General features: G+C 39.6%; 1 protein-coding gene across 1 annotated transcript in view; it reads right to left on the minus strand.

The window, feature by feature from the left end:
* Positions 1-650: 650 nt before the first annotated feature.
* The window catches only part of ctnna1 (catenin (cadherin-associated protein), alpha 1), a 78435-nt gene continuing 57937 nt past the window's right edge, over positions 651-21148 (minus strand). Inside the window, exons 15-18 of the mRNA XM_080900427.1 lie at positions 18692-18873; positions 13814-13919; positions 3534-3668; positions 651-2467 (exon numbers count right to left, since the gene is read on the minus strand). Coding sequence (XP_080756553.1) covers positions 2177-2467; positions 3534-3668; positions 13814-13919; positions 18692-18873 — 714 coding nt within the window. The 3' untranslated portion in view covers positions 651-2176. The remainder of the gene's footprint in view (positions 2468-3533; positions 3669-13813; positions 13920-18691; positions 18874-21148) is intronic.

Here is a 21148-nt window from a genome sequence, read left to right on the forward strand (position 1 = left end):
GCTACAAAATGACCTCCAACAAAACACTGGTGTGAAAGTCTCTGACCAAACAATCAGAGGGACAGTAATGGTCTGATGAGGCTAATCCATTTGAAGCATGTACAGCCTAGGCAACAACACCCTGACTTCCATTAGTTATCGAGGATGAAATTGTCAGACCCTATGCTGGCGCAGTGGTTCCTGGGTTCCTCCTAGTGCACAACAAAACCAAGCCTCACATGTTGAGTCAGTGGGCACCTCCTGGAGGATAAAGGACCCCGTCCTCACCTGACTAATTCAGTAGAACACCTCTGGGATATGTTTCGGTCCATCAATGCTATCAACTGGCAACTTAAGAGTATCCAGGGGCTCTGGCCCAGATGTGGGAGACCAGGACACAGTTTGATAAAGAGTGTGCATTCAAGCATGTGGGGATCCTGCAAATGACTCTACCAATTTGTAATTCTGCAATAGTAATTTCAGCAAAATGGACTGGCTTCATATTCTTCCACTTTGATTTTTGGGGTGTCTTTGAGTTCAGCCATCTGCAGGTTGGTAATTTTAATTTCCATCAAATGATGATTTGTTTTCAAAGTGTTTATTTAATTGTTTTGAGCAGTGCACATTACTTTAGTCGGCAGTGGTACAAAGACAAATTACAAAATAACAGATTAGATTCACTTTAAAGTTTATTAAGATATAAAGCAGACACATTAAATTTATCAAGTGTCCACTAATATGTCAGCTCTCAATAACAAAACAATCCACAGCAATGTAGTTTGATATCAACTCAAGACTCAAATACAGCAAAAGGTTAACAGTAGGGAGGGAAAAAAAAACCCTAAATAACAAAAACGTTCAAAATGCTCAGTTCCCTAAAAAACATGCATGCCCATCCTGCTATGGTTTACAGATGTCAAATGAGCAAAACAAATTCAGTTCCAAGATCAAAACAGCAAGATTTAAAAGCCTTGCTGCAAACCAATGCACCACCATACATGTCTGCAAACCACGCTGCTAACAACTTCTGCTTTTATTTGAACTCTGTAAAGTCTAACAAGCAGTTTGCGTGTTTTCTTAAAGACTGTGCATTAAACTAATTAAGATTTTATATATAAAGGACAAGCAACACAATAAGAGTTAAGAGGCAGATAATCATTTCCATACCTTGCCAACTTCTAAGATGTGAAGAGAAAAACATTGATCCCTCAGTTTGGACATGTTGAGAATGTAGTGGTGTTTGGTCTCATTGACAGCTAATGAAAGCTTGTGGGCTTTGGACAGTACCAACAACTGTGTATTCATTCTTTAGCCCACTGGCTTCTCTTAAACACAGAGGAGTTATTGCTAATTAACAAAGTTTGACTCAACTGCTGGAGACCTGTGCCTTAAAGTGTAGGTTCACACAAGTAGATCAGTTATGTAGCAAAAGAGAAGGGTAAGAATAAACCGTCACCTTTGGTTTCTGAAGACAATACAATAACAGTAACAACAATAAAACTCATTCAAATACAATTTGAGATGGTTAAATTAAAAGGAAAATATCCTTTGACAATCAAGGGGTACAAATGGATCAAATTGTACGGTGCTGACAATAAAGTTTAAAGTTGGTCTGATTTTTTTTTTTTTTTTATAGTGTCATAACAAAATACATAATGGCATAAAGAAAAACGCAGGCACACATGGAAATATCTCGACTTGGCTGAACCAAAACATGTTTAAATCCTACCAGTTAGACTCCCACATCCAAATTAACTGCAGTTATGCCTAAAGGTAAAAATAAGGCAGTTGAAATTTTGCATAGCTGATATCTGCAGTACAGAACGCATTTTGCCGTAATCAAGCCTTACACCCTGGAGACCCCACAGTTTTATTCTGAAACTGGTTAGGATACAAAATAACCACAAGCCCATATCCATTAAATTCACCTACTGAATAACTTTGTCCAGTTGATTTCCCTTTCTGAAGAATAGACACTTGATACTAGACAAGAGTACATTTGAGCTGGTGGAATAAAAATGAGGCAGTGGAGGAATATATTGGGTCAAACAGACAAGCGGTCTATGGAAAGATAGAAGAAATATGCTAAAAGCTTCTCTCTTTGATAGAGTGACATGCTCAATCTATAGAAAAACTCATTGGTCAAAATCCTTTGTTATTTTTAAACAATAAATGTGTGGGGTTGGAGGTCAGGGGTCTAGATGCTATCCATAGCTTTGAATTCACTCAAAGCCTGCACAGGGTTCACGTGCTTCCTTTGAGAAGATCTCTTGACTCTGTTGGTCTGGCCATCATCCTGCTTCTCTCTTTTCACCAGAGGCTTCTTCTCAGGAGCTTTCATCTTCCAGGAAACAGCGGGCATATTGAGTGCCTCCATGCCCTTGTTCTTCTGGTACTTGGTAGACGCCACATACGACGCCTTGACAGTGGACACCACGGCATTCATCAGGTTCTTTGCTGCTTGAATGAGTGACATGGCGCTGTCCAACTGATACAGTGGAGGAGATGTTGGAGGAGGGGGGGGGGGGGGGGGGGGGGAGAACAGGGTCAGCTTTGTAAAATGATAAAAGCAAAGGCTGATTAAATCGTCTTTAAGCTCATATCAAGTTAAAAATGAACTAAATCCATCTTTACAGCTTTGTGGGGAAGAGTTCAGACTAAAGCATTAACAACCAGTCCCTTGTCTGAAATACAAACACGTGTGACAAAATTTTGAATATGTAAAAAGGTCACACCAATTTAATCCCCACACTTAACAGCCCCAGAGACGCCACTCACACTTGACTCAAAGTAGTAGAAGGATATTCTCATTTCTGCCCAACAGAAAGGAGGAAGTAATTCATTATTCCCTGCACAGATATTTAAATGAATTTAACTGGCAAGTAAGTGGTTAATTAGTGCTTAAAGGACTTGTAATTTTTTTTTTATTGCAAAGTGCTATCTGAGGTAGTAAAAAGGTTAGGAAACATCAGGGCAACATTAGTCCTTTCCAGCACAGAGAAAGCCACTAAATGCTGTTATGCGTTTATTCAATTAAAATTTAAAATTTAAGCTGCAACTTATAGTTCAGAGAATAAATCATTAAGTAATCACAACCAGCAGCCGGTGTCATTAAGCCTCTGTATTTTTAATTTATTTGGGCAACAACAGATAAAACTTTTAAAAGTAGCTGTGGGATTCTATTGATTTAAGAACTGTTGTAGAAATTAAAGGCATTCCTCTGAGATTTCACTATACACAAGTGCAGTTCTGTTTACATTGATTATCCCATGAAGCTGACAACAAAGCAGCTCAAGTTTCCTGAAACCTGCACAGTTTGCACCACTACTCAGTCTCTTCATTCTTCTCAATTACTGCCACTTTGCCCACATTTGAAGCTGCATCACTGTCACCAAGTTTTACCAGCCTGCAATCTTCAAAACAAAAATCCGATCTCAAACTCAAACTCAGTTCAACACTCGTTTCAGCCTGATCCGATGTGAGGTTGAAAGATAATGAAAACTGGAATATACAACTTAAAGTGCTTGAGGATAAAATGAAAAGGCTAAACTTACCCCAGAGACAACCAGCTCTCCTCCCAGGTTCTGAACTTCGGCCTTGACTTTACTGCAGATGTTAAGCTGGTGGCAATACAAGGCAATACGCTGCAGGTAGGCGTGCAGGTCCTGCTTACAGCTGGAGTCAGGACACTATGAGAGAAAGACACACACACACACACACACACACACACGCAAGCATCCTTGTTATGCACAGCTTTCTATCAATAATATTACCTGTTTGCATGTAGCTGCTAATCAGTTAAGTCACTTGCTGGCACTGTTAAATTTACTATGAATGCAATTATGTTCAGCTTTATCAGGATGAGATAGTAGCATGTCTGTGAAGGTTCTCAGTCATCCAGGTCATCATACTCTAAGGAGCTTGGAAAGAAAAGCGTCTGGACTTCTTTGAGTTGCTTGAAGACGTTTCACCTCTCATTCGAGTCCAGACGTTTTTCTTTCCAAGCTCCTGTTAATTTTGAGTGCACAGAAAAGGTGAAATGGAGATAATTAGGGCCAATCTTTTAATTGATAAAAGCTCTCTGGGACAGAGCTTGTGAGGTCAGTGCTAAAGAACACGAGTGTAAACGAGTGCTTGCTTGTCTTGGGATAAACAAGAAACACTGTATATAAGCATGTAAATGACACAGCGGGGCATAGGGGTATCTCCCACTTGGCTATAATGGCTTTTACTCCTCTTCAAGTGCGTCAACCTAACCAAAGGCAACAAAACCCCGTTTTCGTTTCTGTATCAAAGGAGGGAGGAAGAGGAAACATAAGTAGGATCCTGATTTTTGGACACTTCAAACAGACTAGGACTTATGATGCGTCTAATCCTGCTGAGCGCATCAGTATCCCTAGTGGGAGAACAGAGTGCACGGCTGAGTATAGTGCACTCACTCCCAGCCATACAGCCATGCATGCATGAATTTAAACACCATCCCACCCAGTACAACTGTACTCATTCATACGTGATGGGTCACCACAGCAGAATAGAACATACAACCAACGCATCCTTTAACTACTCAAATAGACCTCATCTACATATAGGACACAAACATCCTAAAGCATCTACAATTACAATTTATTGACAGTTCTTTAGATATTCCATGTACATTTTAATAACAACATTCCCATTTCCTGTATTATCACCATCTACTGCTGACTAATAGGACAGGCTAAGCAGAGAGGACAAATTAAGTGTTGACATTCTATTAAAAACTGTATGGAAAAAGAGATGATGATCATTGTACAGCAGAGGACTAATACAAGGCTGTGAGACCACAGAAAATGGTAGAAAGAGGAAGGTTTAAAAAAAAGGAGAAGCAAAGGGGAAAAAAAGAAAAATAAGTAGGAGAAAAGACAGGGATGAAGAGTGAGCCAGAGGGGGAACAGAGTGGAGGAGTAAATAAGAAGTAGAAATCCAACTGGGGAAAAGGAAGGTAGACGAAAGGATTCAACTGTAGTTGGGAGGGGCATTTAAGTCAGAGAGAAACAGAGAGAGAGAGATGCAAACGCAAAGACCTGGGATGAGGCTGAATGCAGCAGCCATGCTAATGAAGGCTTGGGGAAGTATTCAGATGGCTGGAAGCAGGGCACTGTGAAAGCATCACTTGTGCTCATACTCAGCTCAGCTGCTGGCTTCACTTAGCACTCAGGAAACTCTGCAACGCTGCTCTGACTGTGACATGTGAATACATAAGTTGCAAAAAGAAGAGACAAGAGCACCTTGAATTGTTTAGGTGCTGCAAATGGAAATAGAAGTGCAATAAATGCAGGTGGCAAAACTAAGGTAGCTCAATAACTACCCGCACTGTTACATCAACGCTTCCCTAAAACCAGGTGGATCAAAGGGCAACATCTCTGCTTTTAGACTTTATGCTATAAATAATTAATACTTCAGGTGTAGTTTTACAACCTAAATGTTATTGCATCTGCAGGCTGTGCAAGCACTTTCCCTCGGTAGTCAAGTTAATAATCTAGCCTGTTATTGAAACTGTTCACTCAAAATCTGCTCTTGCGTGAGTTTTTAACTATTAGAACACACCACTGCCTATTTTTGTCTCGTCTGTGTGCTGCTCTAAAATTGCATGCAAGCCTTTTTATGTAAACTTTATGGCAAGGATCTTGCAAAACTTTAGAATTATAAAAAAAATTAAGGATTTTTATGTACCACTCACTGGATGTAGTGGATTAATGTTATTCTTAGGAGATTTAGTGATTCGGGTTAGTAAGACAATGTAATGTTGGGAATGAGTGTATATTATCTGGTGTTTGGGAACAAACTTATAAGCTGTGGGTAGTCATTTGTCAAATTGAGCTGCGCAAAAGCCATCTTGTACATGATCATATTGGAATTTGTATTTTAATTTATTAGTGAATAAACTGAAATTAAAAACAGTTGTTTAATAGGACAGTCAACTTTGCCTTGCCAGCTACTGTGGAGAGATGGCAAATCAAGAATAGGTGCACTAGAGACAATTCTGGTTATCTTTTCAGAACAAACTAGAAGGACAAATCTTTTCAAAAGCAGCCAGCAGTACAGGCAGAAATGTCAAAGATTCTAGTGTAGTTTTGCCTCCCCTTCACTTCTTGAAGTACCTTTTAAAGAAAAAGAAAGGTGAAACAATGGATGACATGGGGACAATGGGTACCAGATCAGTATTCTAGTTTGCTAATTGAATCTCTTCAGTAACAATGCCTTACAAGACTTTTAGTGTACTACACATTTATGTGGGTCTGAAAAGAGTGGGTAGCTCTTTCTTTCCTTTGCATCAAAGCTGTAGCTCTAGAGAAGCTCACATCACAATCCAATCAAAAGCAAAATGTATTTCTTTCCAATCCACTGCACACAAAAAACAGGAAATGTGGCAATAAGAATGACAGTGCAGGATGCTGAACAAAGCTCTCTCTGTTACTCAACACAAAGCACACAATCTATGATTTAAATAATGATCGGATGGTGAGGTCCCATCATTGGCGAGTGCTATTCAGTTCTATTATACAGAGCAGAGGCAGAGCCACAGAGCTGCCACCGCCCAGCGCTGACCTTTCCGGACGCATCACCCAGAGGAAATGCCAATTTCCAATATTTACTCACGGTGCGGCATTCTAATGTGTCTGCCAGCAACCTGTTGGGGCGAGCCATGCAACAATGGGACCCAAGAAGCGTTTTCTGTTATGTTTGCTTTTCAGTCATGAGAAAATCTAGTCTCCACTGTCCTCAGGCAATTGAGTGTTTTCTCTTACTGTATTTATTGGAGGGACCTGTTGCTCTAGTCTCTAAATTTGGACTGCTTCCTGAAGTCTTCCTTCCAGTTATCTTGTTTACTCAAAAAGACCCATTTATACATTCATTTAGATCAGATGACTTAGTTGTAGGTGCAATTAGAAAGTTAAACAAGAAAAAAAAAACTGTACTGATAAAGCATCTTTCAACCCTATAAAAAAAAAAATAATAATAAAATAACAAAAAATAAATAAATACAATAAAACACCAATAGGTAATTTGTTCTCCAACAGTTGAAAGGCAGGCTTAAACACTCAAACATTTATTCAAGTGAGTTTGACAGTCTGGTGTTGTGGATGCATTTTAATAGCTTCAATGGGGAATAAATAATACAATACAGAACCTTGCCTGTTGGTATGCTTGTCTATAAAGAATTACTGCTCAGATATACTGGAGACAAGGGTCAAGTCTGTCCAGGCCAAATTCAGTTAGCTTTTTAAGTCAAAATAACAAGCTTTGCTGCAAAAATGTTTATGCACTACCAGTGTATACTTTAAATTTCATATACAATTAGCAAACTTTTGCATACAAGTGTAAAAATGGTAAATGGCCTGTATTTGTATAGCGCTTTACTAGTCCATAAGGACCCCAAAGCGCTTTACACATCCAGACACACACACACAGGTGATGGCAAGCTACATTGTAGCCACAGCCACCCTGGGGCGCACTGACAGAGGCGAGCAACTACTCCTGGGTGGAGGAGAAAAAGAAAAAAGAAAAAAAAAAAAAAGACCAAGTCTGTCTGGTAGAAGCTTCTGGATAATTAACTATGCCTAACATAACAAAGGACCTTCAGGACAACCAGCCGCTGGGCACCTTTATCTGTGATTACACCTCAAAACTGCCACAGGGGTTGCAAGAAGAGATGAAAGAGATAGAATGTGCTTATAGCCACGGGAAAACAACAAAAAAAGGGGGAAAAAAAGATTCATGGCAAACTCTTCTGGAGATACAGGAAACAAAGCGCTGAAAAGACCATTCTGTTTTCTTTAGGGGAGAACTAAAGTACGAGATATGGCTAAGCACTGACGGGAAGTGATCAATTTCCAGCTATAGTCTGTGTAGTCATCTCAAGATAACGCAACAACATAAACAATGCTTAGTATATGATATGGGGTTTAAAACTTAACAAAACAGCAGCAAAATGTACAATAGTGAAAAAAATGGGATGGCTTCAAAAGCATACAAACTGAAAAACCTCAGCAGTAAGAAATTCAAAGCAGCTTTACTTGTGGATAAAAACTAGATGGATTAAAACTTCCCAGGACTCTAAAGTGTAACCATTTAGGTCTCGCAACCATACAACCATAAACGTGCCATGTAAGACAAAGATGAGATATGCATTTTCCCATTGGTATGCCTGACTTGTTGTGACATAATACACTACAGAGGTTTCACCAACCTTATAAACAACACATTTGCATAACATTGCACCAATGACAAACAATGGGCTGTGAGATCAGTTTCATGATCATTACTATCCAATTGTCATGACCATTGATCAACAACCACTGATCAAAGTCCATTTGTCAGTGGTGCTAGTTTCAGTCATTATGTTTATAAGGCTGGGAAACATGCAGTCAGCTGACTGAAGAAGTCACTTGGATGAGTGATGAAACGTTTCTCCCACTGAAAACGCTACGTCCAGATGAACAGAATCAACTTTTTGGGATTTAATTACCTGGATGATTGAGCACTAGGGATGGGCATTGATAAGTTTTTCATGATTCCGATTCCATTTTCGATTCTGTTTAACGATTCGATTCTTTATCGATTCTCTTACCGATTCTTTTTTTAAAAAGGAGAACACTATGGTCGAATAGCTTAGAACTTTGTTTTATATCTTCTCTTTGAACAAGATAGAAATTTGGGAGTAACATGGCCTTACAAACCCAACAGTGAGATCTTAAGAGATCCAGCCTATGGCTCTTCAATGGGGTGTCACAGGGTCCCCAGGAAAAAAAAATTGTAAGTGTAAAATAATAAAAGAAATATTCTTCTGTAGCAATAACAAAGTATAACATAAATTATTCTGTAGCAATTACACAAGAATATCCAGTAATGTCCCTGCCTACAATTAAACACATTCACTTACCGAAAATTGGGGGCATCTGCTGTGGCAAATGGGTGCAAGCCTTTTACCACAAACTTAGTCACTGCTTGGTGACATTCGTCTATCCTGGCCTGAAAGGAGACGCTACCGGTAGACTGCAGCGAGAACTACCAGCATCTGAGCCAGCCAGACTGTCTCTCTCATCATGGTCACCTAAATGCAGCGCACAGTCATGGCAGGTTTTGTAATAAGGCAGATTGCATTAACGGGAGAGGACGTGCAAACGTTACCGCTGCTGCTGGGTTGAGATTCACGAGTCCGGAGCAGAATTAAAAACACGACATTCATTTAAGGTTATCGTGTGTTTTGTGAGCAAATGCTTTTGCATATTCGTAGTGTTTCCTCCCTTAAATGAAATATCTACTTTGCAAGTATTGCAAGTTGCCCTGCTGTCATCCGTTCTCGTAAAGTATAATCAAACTTTTGAGCGTTTGAGCTGCCATGTTTACTGCCAGGTAAATGACGCTCCGCAACGTGGTGACGTCATTCGGGGCGACTGGAATCGATAAGGGAATCGTTTGCAAAAAATGGCAAACAATTCCAAGGAATTGAAACAGTGGTTCTCAACAAGAAACTGTTTTCGATACCCATCCCTATTGAGCACGTATCAAGATAAACGAACACCATGAAAAACAAATTAAAACACTGGACTCCATCAGTATACTGGTGGTGTATTATCCTGCAGCCCTGCATCTTCTTTGCAAGACCTCTGATCAAGTGGATATTCCTTTGCTTTCTGTTCACAGAAATCTTTCCAGTAAAGGTTAATTGTAATGCCCATTCTTTTTTACTTTACCAAGCTAGTGCTGATTCTATTACTAATGAGGGTCAAGAATAAATCTTCCATGGGCAACCAACAGTTCATTTTAAACTATGTGATGATAGCTACATTTCTTAACTGCAGCTGCTAAAAAGAAGCTCCGTATTTGGTTTGGGCTGATTCAATCACACTGGCACTTGGGAATGTTAATGTGACATTGAAGCAGACAGGAGAACATCAAGCTGGGAGCACACCAGGAAGAGGAAAAACAAACAAACAAACAAACAAAAAAAACCAAAAAAACCAAAACCTGTCGAGGTAACCACAGGGACCAATTAAAAGGTCCTCATCAATTTTTAATGTTCACACTTCACCTGTCAGTCAGGCATTTTACTGTCGGACTTGTAAGCAAAACTGATAACTTAGCACGGCCAGAGAGAGTCATGTTAAAACACTTACATTTAACGTTGACGCTCTAAAGCAAATCGTTTCTGGCTCTGAATTCACAATAGGTGTGAATTCAAGTGTGAATGGTTGACCGTTTTTTCCTGTGTCGGCCATGCAACCTGTCCTCGATGTACCCCACCTCTTGCCCTATGGTAGCTGGGGAGCAACCCTGGGAACTCTGAAATGGACAAGTGCAACATATGGATGGATGAAAATAATAAAATGCAACTGAATGGGAGCTGATGGTGCTTGGTTAGAAAAAAAGAAATCCAAAAAAGAAATCTTCATTTGGTGGTTGAGTTGAGAATTTGTGGGCTCTCTGGGCGACTTTCCTTCTTCTCTGCAGTAGGTAATTTATAACCCTGCCTGAGTACAGTGTCTAGGACCGGAGCCTGGATCAGACTGTGACCAGCGACAGAGCCAGTGGATCACCATAAATCTTTACTGATTGAATGCAAATTGGAAAAGTACATTATGTATGTCAGTAAACATCAGGAGAATAAAGCTTGCGCAACAAATGCATACAGCATGTGCATGCCTATTCTCCAAATATGTAAGCCTTATTTTATGTGCTCGTGTTTGCATGTGTACATGCAAGTGTTGGTAAGAAGGCAAGCAGCTGCAATTTATAGGCTACATAGCGGCTAACACATTTGCATTATAAATCTCAATTACATAGCATTATTTGCTTACTGGCCCCTCAGATGTAATTCTCATAAGGTGCCCTGCAGAGGAGGGTCATAAATTCTTAATAAACTGCAGTGCAGACCTTTATACAGCAATGACCTAAATCCTGCAGCTCATCTCTGCACTACACTCATTTCTTTAAATTTTAATAAGGCTCCATTACACATATTTAACAGTTTCTCAAAAACCCCAACCTAGACCATGTCCACCTGCACAGTTCTTTTGAACACAGCACTCGTGTACCAAGCATATCATGACACAGTTGTACAAAGAAGAAATGTGGGGTGAGATGCTGTGCTATCAGTCTGGGACCATCTGCCAATGTGTTTTATATGAGGAGCAAACCCTCACAGGCCCTGCAGGCCAGAGGCACAGAGCGCAAGTGATTAATATGCCTAGGTTAATGAGCAGTCCCAGCTTTGCCTTTGCTTCTCAGACTCTGTCAGTCTATGTGCATCCTGGTAGTGATTCATTTAACCACTGCTGATGGAGTATGCAGACCATCCTATAGCGCACTGCCTTTGCTGCAAGTGGGCCTGTGGCATCTCCTGCTTTGTTAAAGATATGGCCCTAAAAATAAACAGCCTGCGTAAATAAATTTTTAAAAATGGCCACCTGGCAATTATGCTGCTAATTAAAAGGCGAAGCACTCTTAATAGATTCATCTCTCAGGAGAGACATACCTCTCTCAACGCAAATGCAATGCCCCCTTTCTCTCTCTCCCCCATCTCCATCATTCCCCTCGTCTCTACCCCATGTCCATCCCTGGGAGCCTTGGCTGATGTGTTATGGGAGAGTGTCGCCTGATCTGCGAGTGTTTTGGTCTCTGCTGAGAGAGAAAGGCTAAGAGGGACAGCTGGATGGGTTCAGAGGCTGAAGGGGTCCTCACTCTTGGCAAAGACTTCTGTTTCAACAGCCAAAGCTCTTCATTTATTCATACTTTGAGTGCCTCCAACCCCAAAATCCTCTCATAGTGCGTACACATAACCAAAACACACATACACAGAAAAGAAAGAAACAAGTACCTACAATGAGTTTAGTACATAAATGCAAAATAGGTACCTGAATCTATTACATCCACACACACAGACTGCCAAATGGAGAAGCATGTCAGTCAACAGACATGATTGCATGCAGGCATGCACACACAGATATGCACACTCACACCTGCACAGTTACCCATCTGTTTTCTTTGGGGGATAGCGCTGTTTTCCTTAAAGTGAATAAGCATCTTTAAAAGCAGCACTGAGGCATATAAAAGTCACTTTCCAGAGCTTATTCCCTATTCAGATGATTCAAATGCAATTAGGTCAGTACAGGTAGCACTGTTACTTTTTGATAGACGTGGGGTTGTAATATTAAGGATCTGAGGCCATCTTAAATAAAACATCAGATATGCAGGGTATTAGGAGGCCAGCAGCTCATTATGTCAGACCATAGGGGGGTGGAATCTGCTTAAAGCTGAATGCAGATGTTTCTGCTACAAGAAGGAATAACCACGACCTCTCCCTGTGCAGGAAATATGGAAAGGATACTTGAAAAACCTCTTCCCATTTGAATCAGAGGGGAAATAAAGGTTACAGGAATTGGCAGTTCGCCACTTAAAGTACATGTATAGTAAGTAATTAGAAACGGATAAATCCCAAATCAGCTTGTAAACTTATTGCCCTGAAGTATTTAATTTAAACTCTAAAAGAAACAAACAGGCTTCTACCTTTTGCAGCATTTCACCTATATTATCAGCTGTAAAAGAACTGTTAAAGTTTTGATAAAACTCGTTGGCTTCGACATCTAAAATGAGTGAGTGCCTTTCTGAGTGACTGTGTTCTTGAATACAAGTTGACAAAACCCACAGCTATTATAGTCAAACCACAAAGAGCAAGTGATGTATTTAAGGGAGAAAGCCTCAAACTGACAACTGTGTCTTGTTAAAAACATAACTAAACTCTTCCATGATTTCACACCAAAATGTATACATGTTGGAGAGAAAAAGGTAAGCCCCAGCGTTAGAGACGGCACATGAATAAGTTGGGGGATAAATCATGTAACATGTCTCCCTGTGGAGCGCTACAGTGCAAGTATTTAAGTGAAATATGAGGCCATGGATAATTGAATGTGTGTTTCCTGATGTCAAGGACCATAGTCACTGGGGCAGGGAATAGATGTGAACAAGTGATGGAAGTGGGAGGGGGGAGATGGAAGAATGAGGGTTTAACACTGAAAGAAATGGTAAATACTGGTAAGGATTGCATCACAGTCACACAACACTTTGCAGTTAATGTCTGAAAGGACCCCACAGCGCAAGCCTGTTTCTTTGATTTGCTTCTAAATAGACAAAAGAACAAATAAAAGAAAGAAGTATTGGGGGGGGGGGGGGGGGGGGGGGGAGTAATTCATGTAGTGGATGTTTTCTGTTTTTGTCTGTTAAAGTTTTGTCAAAGGAAAAAAAAAAAAGAAAAGCTTTGCAAATTCAGGTAATGAAAACCTTGACAGTACACCACCATGTAACTTGAAACACGAATTGTTATGTACTACTGTTATTTATTTATTTTTTTGAACAAAACAAAAAGAATAACTTTAGAAGACCTGATCACAGGGTGCCAAAGGAACTCTTCGGGGAGGGGTTTGAATTGCCAAATGTTGTAATGCACGGAAAGATGTGGTGATATGAATGAATAGGACTTTAGAGAAACTAAACAAGAGTATTCCAATGCCAGCAGGCAGACCTTTACCATTTTCAATTAAAATTGTGTGTGTTTGTCTTTAAATGATGAACATCTAATCTAATTTGTAGCATTAGACAGACTAATCAAAATGTTAATAATTTTCCATGTAGTCTGAAACATGTGCCACTGATCTGAGATTGGTCCCATTTTACATTATGTATGAGTTAAAATGTTCTGAAACAGAACAAAATCTTTTATGTTACTACCTTACGAAGCTAAACATACTCTGATGTTAAGAATGAAGCTGTAGTCTACAGATTAATATTAACTTACATGGTCAGCGATGGTGCGGCCCAGCTTGTCCATTCTTGATCCTGCCTCAGCAATTTTCTTGGCAGCGCTAATGACATCAGACGTATTCTTCAGCGGCCCTTTTCCCCTGAGGAGAAGACGTGGAAAGATCAGTGACTGTTTTTGATATATTGCAAGCTCATTCAATATGCAGGAGCAGCTGTTTGTTTTAGAGACCTCTTTTTCGGTCAGAAGCAAGAATATAACACTGCACCATCAAACTCTTGTAGCACCTACATGACTTCTTATAAGATCAAGTTTTCAACTCATTTTTCCTTTGTGTTCAGTCTAATAAAACGCATATTAGCTTGAAAAAATATGCATAAAATTTACTGATGAACTGACAACACTTTGTTTCTCCACAAACTGCTTGGAAATAAACTGTCTAGAGGCGATTATATAGCACCACATGCCTTCTATCACAACAGAAAATAAGAAAAATCTACTGAGAAACTTTTAAGCAACTTTGAAGTGTTTATCACAGTGCTAAGACACAGGACAAAGGTTGATAACACAGGGGCAAGAGACTTTTTGGATAAAGATTGCGCAATAGTGCAATAAGTTAAATATTTTTAGGTTGCCGAGGTAGTTCTGTGCTTCTGGTCACTTGGCTCCATACTTGGTACGGTAAGCTGCCACTGTTCGTCTCTAGTTGCTGGAAGACTTTCTCATCTTCACTTCTAGAGAAGTGTAACAGTTTTTAATAAATAAATAATTGTGTTACCCTGTTAAATTAACAATCTCCATTTATATTACACATGGACGCAACTGATTACATTTGCTGCAACACTCCCACATTGTTGTTTTATTATTTGCCATTGCAAGCCTTAACGTAATGATAACTTGAAGACAGCTAATGTGGCTATCGGACAAAGTACTTTAGACTACTCCCTTATTTCCCAAGGGAATGTCACACTGGATGGACAAGCATACTTGATTTGGCAGACTTCACACCGGATACCATTCCTGATGCAACCCTCCCATTTATCCGAGCCTGGCACTAGCACTAACAGGACACTAGCCTGTGAGCCCCTGAGGTTGGGTTTGTTTATATTGGGTAATTCTTAAGCCAGGTTGATAACTTTTTAATATTGCTCAAATGGAAACTTTACTGACTTCTTCCAGGGTTTGTCTGCCCGCCTGCATGCAGCACTGCCATGTAAAGTTGTCAACATACTACTGAATTAGTCTTAAATCCAATTTATTTGTTTTTGCGCGATCAATTAGTATCCAAGTTTTTCTTTCACACACCAACTTCTCTCTCTTTTTTCCCCATCCAAGTTGGAGACAAAGAAGGCAGGAAGAGAAGGCAAGAGAATTGAAAGCAGCAAAATTGGAATCCAATTCAATTTAAGGCCTTTGGTCATTGCCACAGTATTACACATCCATTTCTGACCCGTCCTGAGCCAAACAAAGCCCATCCCAGCACAGGTCAATCCAGCCCTGACCTGACCCACTGTAAAGCTTATCAGCCATTTGCCACTTTTCTGCCCCCCCCAAGGGACTCTGGGACACAGTTGGCAAGAGGCACAAATTGGATTCAAAGCTTCTCTCTTCAGGCTAAAAAAATGAGCCATCCAACCCAGAACAGATGGAATTTTGTGTTCTGTTCTCTTGCTTCCTCTTCCCTCTCCTCTCATCTCATCTCATCTCCAACCCTTCCCTTCTCATGCTCTCCCTCTGCTGCTCTGATGTAAAGCAAGCCAGAGTCCTAGTGGAAAAGGCCACGTGTCAGTGCACATACTGGAAGCTCCCTGGGGACAAGTCAACCCCTGGAGAGAGCTAACGGTGCTGTGACGATATTTAGAAAAAGATTTGTAGGTTGGTAATATAATACAGAAGTTTGCCCCCAAAAAACACATTAGAATACATAAACATGGTAATCATTTTTATACTGCGAATATATACCTATGATGTCCTCCTTAAAAAAAATTGTTTAAAGCAAAAGAATTAAAGCATCATTTTCCATATCTGTCCACACAGCTGTCCGTGTGTCAATGTGAAGCATTCTACATCAAAAGACTGTGACAGGTGGCTTTCAAATATGTTGCATGTTCTCAAGCTATACACATATGCCTTATTCATGAGAGCTGCCATACAGCCATAAGCGATGCAGAGTCAACAAGGATCTCAGTCACTCTCTGCAGATTTGTCAGGAGGGAGGTCTGGATCAATTACCTCATACAGCATTAACCTTGGCAGTGCTTTGTGCCAGCTCAAGGTTGTGGGGGCAATAATTTGGACGCGGGCTGAATTAGCCAACTACTGACCTTCCATGTGCTACCACTGCATGTGAGATTGAAGGTATAATGTGAAGATATTTATTCTGCCTGACAAATGACCATGCGTGTTCCCTCAGTCGACCAACCCGCGCGCACACATACACGGACGCATGTGAGACAAGCGTACACAGAGTCAATTCCAAACTCCCTGACAGTGCCAAATAAGAAAAGCCACAATGCTAAGTTATGGGATTAAATGAACAACTTCCACACAGTTACTATGTGGACTGTTAAAACTATTTGTAAAGCATCATTTTCAATTTATTTCAAATGGCAGTAACATAGCAGAGAGGATATAATGTGCTAATTGGAAGAAGTATGACTTATATGTATAAATTCAATTCAAATATTCAAAGGATAAATAAAGAAATTGCATATAAGGTCAGCAGCTCATCACATTGATGAAGGTGCCTCATTTTCTATCTAATAGAACACAGCATTTCTCTTTTATTACTCACATAAAAATAGTCCATGAGTTACCATTCACTGAAGTTTAACTGGGTTAATAAATTGACTTTGTGATTTCATTTTGCAAACTGTAAGAGAGGTGAAAGGCTACAAACCAAGCAACTCATCAAATGTTCACTCACATTCATACTGCAAATTCTCAAAGATTTATTAGTCATGCTTATTTTTATTATAGCTTTGTCAATCTTTGGCTGAAAACTTATAACTAAAATATTTTCGAATGATAAAATGCATTTGTTAGATAAATAATGAAAGCTGAAGTAGGCATGTGGCTGTCCGTGTTCACTAAAAAGCACTGATTTTAGTCCAGGATGAGCAGTATCATCTGCATGTCATGTAAAAAATTTTCTCTTAATCCTCTGCATGAATAAGAAGTACTGCAAGCAAACATGACTGGTTCCTATTTAACCCTGGTCAGATTGCTGGTTATGTCAGTATTTCAAATCCTCTACAGCTTTCCAGCATTCACTTTTTTTGGCCAAGGAGACGGGATCTTTGACCCATTCAGAAGATTAAGATAGAGAGGCAGCATTTCATCATCATTACGGAGGTGACTCAGAGTTAGACACACAACGTCCTCTGAGTAATTCACTTGAAAATTTAAAAAAGGCACAGCCATACAAATATAGTCAGACGCAAATACAGGCAGCCAGTCAAAATGTCCACTTGTGCATGCCAACATACAAATGCACTCACACTGTAAGCTAGAAGGTAATGTAGAGATGGTGATGTTGGTGAACCATAATCAGTAATCCCTTTGGACAAGCCCCCACTGTGTACTTGGCAAGGGTCACGATTTACACTTTTCTATCATCAGCGGGTGAGAGAAAAAGCCAGTATCACATCCTTTGTGAATTTTCAAGGTCCTGAACTTACTTGTATATCCAACAATGAAACAACAATAAAGAAAGCTGTCACATGCAGCACTGAGAACTTCATCACTGAATTTGTTGTTTATGGTTTGATGCGTTTTGATGTGAAGTGAAAGCCAACAAATCTGTTAGCAAATGGCAAAGACCAGGATGAACTGAAAAAGAGCCAAATTTCTAATGAGGCCTTTGGAGGGTACTGGCTGCTACTTCTGTACAAAGGTGTGTATGTTGCTGCAGAGTCAGAGCCAAGAGTGGCGAGATCTCTTATGTCAACAGGTTCACTAAAACAGACTTGATGAAAATTTCAGGATAAGGCCATGTTTAACTACATTTGCTACCATCTGTCCACAAGACTATCTGGGCTCAACACACTAAGGTCAATCTTTTCTCATTTTGCTGCTGATACAGAGTTTGCACATAGAAGTTTAGCAAATTTAGGCACTATTCACCATCTATAGCATAAAAACGCATGTCCCAAATGTGCACAAAAAAGACCGTGTACAGGTAAAAAAAAACAAAACAAAACACTGGGAATCTACTACTTACTTCAAGCTCACTTCCACTTCCAAGTAGTTTGCATATTGACAAAAAATGCTGATTTAGACAGTAATTACACGTGGCTGACCAGCTTATAACATTAAATCATGACATTTAACAGGTCTTTATTTTACTTTCCTTAGACCCATAGCTCAAATGTAGTCTCTCTTTTTTGGTGTAAAATGTCTCACCTGTCCCTGCTGAGCTCTTCACCTCTTGAACCATTTACCAAGAGTGAATACAGCCACTTTAGAGCAGCTCTGTGGATGGAGAATCCCCACTTCCAGAGCTTTATTCATGTACCAGGAGAGAGGGAGATCTGACACACTGCTTATGGCTGTGCATATTAAGATTAAAGGAGGACTGAAAAATAATCAAGCACAAAATCCTACCAACAGTGCTGCTCAAGGAAAAGGGCACTGATGCATGAATGGTACTGCTAAACTAGGTGCACAGCATTGTGCAGATATGGGCAAATGTTGGGAAAACAAATGTAGGCTTACTGGCTGATTGTATTTGACACAGGCTTAAGTTAAATATGCAATCTGACTTGGAAGGCATTTTGCCTGAAGTGCACAACAACAGAATATTAATGCGAGCAAGAGGGAAGTTGACATGCAGCACGTATTTTGTCCCCGTGCAAGTACATGAAAGTAATTACCAATCAAAGGTATTCTTTAAAGCAGTCCACTAACACTAACCTGGTGAAGTCTGTCATCTCCATCATGATCATGCACATCTGCTTGGCCAACACAATGATGTCATTGCCACTGTCGTCCCACTTGGATACCTCTGCATCCAGCTTGCTCTTCTCTTCCTGGAAGCTGGCCACCTGCTCAGCAATCTTTGCCTTCTGCTCCTGGGGCAACTGAGCCATGATAGCCTGAAGGAAGATTTATGAAAAGCATGGATGGTTAGCAAACTAGACCCAAACATACTGTTGCTGATACCATGAACATAAGTTTGGCGGCCATAATCAATGAGTGAGTCTTGTTCGAAACCACGCCTGAGAATATCAAGGCAGCAAGATATCCTACACAACTGTGTGACCCTTTATTTAGAATTTAAACACATGCATAATTGTTCACTATTTGGTGTGTAACTTGCTTTTCAGCAATGTGCCTGAATAACGGTTGCCTGAAGTATCCTCTGAATAAATAAGTAAATAATATTGTTCTCTCATCCCCAAAATTCAAAGCTGGGTTCAAAATTATGTTCAGAGCAAGTGAGTCATATGTAACATATCTTGGAAAAATATGAACTCACCACCTCTGGCCACTGAAGACCAGTATAAGGGGAGTTAGTTACAACTACTTTATTCACGTTAAGATGTATTTATCACCATATTTATCCATCCTTTTGGACTGGAGAGTAAGAGGGCAGCTTCCAAAAAAGGCAATCAGACATCAGCCATTCAGTGAATGAGCCTGTCAGGCCAAAGTAGGCAGACACTTAAGAGCAGGAAATCCAATATCATCACACAAGTGTTCATTCTATTGCTGATAAATGGGACCCTCTCTCTAGAGGCACATAAGCTTCAAAAGAGCTGTTTATGCAGTGCACAGATGGAAAGACTGTACCTAACAAAATAGATCATCTTTGGCGATTTAAAAACAACAACAACAAAAACACTTGAAATGTACCAATGGAGCCATGAGGGATTCTTGAGATCAAGACATGTACAATCTCTCTATATTCTTAAAATATAAAGTTACAAGTAAGTTTAACCTTAAATTTAACAAATTTGGTGTGTAGTACAAATACTGTAGAACTGCAGTTCTGTCCTATCCAAGTGAATGTTGTATTGAAGTAATCTCATGACAAAAGAACACACAAAGCTGGTGTCCAGAGGCACAAAAGATTGGATTCGCAGTGTGTTACACCACGCAGGGAAAACAAAATAACTAGCTGCTCAGTCTTTTTTGGGTAGTTCACAGAGTGCAGACTGCTCAGTCAACAAACATTCACTGGTTCCGTCTGTGACATGGTATCTAAGAGCCAGATGGCATGGATGACTGAAGGAAAGCAAACTGGAGGACATAATTCACACAATAAGTCAACTTTAAAGTACTGACTTCAAAGTTGACTTATTATCATCATTTCTTAAAAATTTAAAATTTATTCCAACTCATCTGCATACATGTGTTGTTGCTGAGCTTTATATTTGTCTGCTTTTATTACATTTCCAATCTATGCTTAAAGGTAAGTGAAGAATGTCTCTGTTGCCATGAATACTGTTAAAAAGGTCATTTGCAGTGAAAAACCTCTATTTTTAAAACAGCTAAAATGAGTGAGCAAAAGATTCTGGAGTCATCAACTGTCTTCGGGTAATTAATATAGCTTATAAACAGGTTTACGTGTGCACAAGAGCTTGCATGACTCAGAATAAAAAAATTTTTTTTAAAAAAAAGCTGCTTGGCTACTATGACACTTTTCTTCAATAACATTTTAATGATAGATTAATGGGGCCAAATATTAAGAAAAATATCTTAAAGATGCCAGTTTCCTTAAAACTCATGTAAAGTTTTGATCCTCCATCATTGCTCTGTATCAATAGAACAGCTCATCTTTTAGCATTAGCCAAAAAGAGTCCTACTCATCTATAGCCATGCATTCTTTGAGAAACAGAAAAAGTAAGTAAAAGCATAACAAGTCCATTTTAAGTTGAATATAAGAGCTCTATATGGTTAAACCTTTTTCCCCCCATAACTTGAGCTATTGAGAAGACAAGCCATCATCACCAAGTACGTGGGTGAAGTGTTTGAAAAATAAACAATGGCTGGGACAGCATTAATATTAGAATACTGTTAAAAAAGACTAAATATTTCCTGCAAATATAGAAAGACTAATGTATTGGTTCTACTTTTCTCATCTTCAAATTTCATTAGAGATATAAAATTGCTCTTCAAATAAACTATTCCAATTGATGTTATTGCACCAGTCAAGTGATATTTGTCTCATCAAGTATATTTTTAAACCTACCACACACACACACACACACACACACACACACACACACACACACACACATATATTAGGGGTGCAACGATATTCGTATCGATATTGAACCGTTCGATACAGTGCTTTCGCTTCGGTACGCATATGTATCGAACAATACAACATTTGTAATTTATTTTATCAACTTTCCTTCTGACGAT

This window comes from Rhamphochromis sp. 'chilingali', assembly GCF_963969265.1.
Source record: "Rhamphochromis sp. 'chilingali' genome assembly, chromosome: 13".
NCBI lineage: Eukaryota > Metazoa > Chordata > Actinopteri > Cichliformes > Cichlidae > Rhamphochromis > Rhamphochromis sp. 'chilingali'.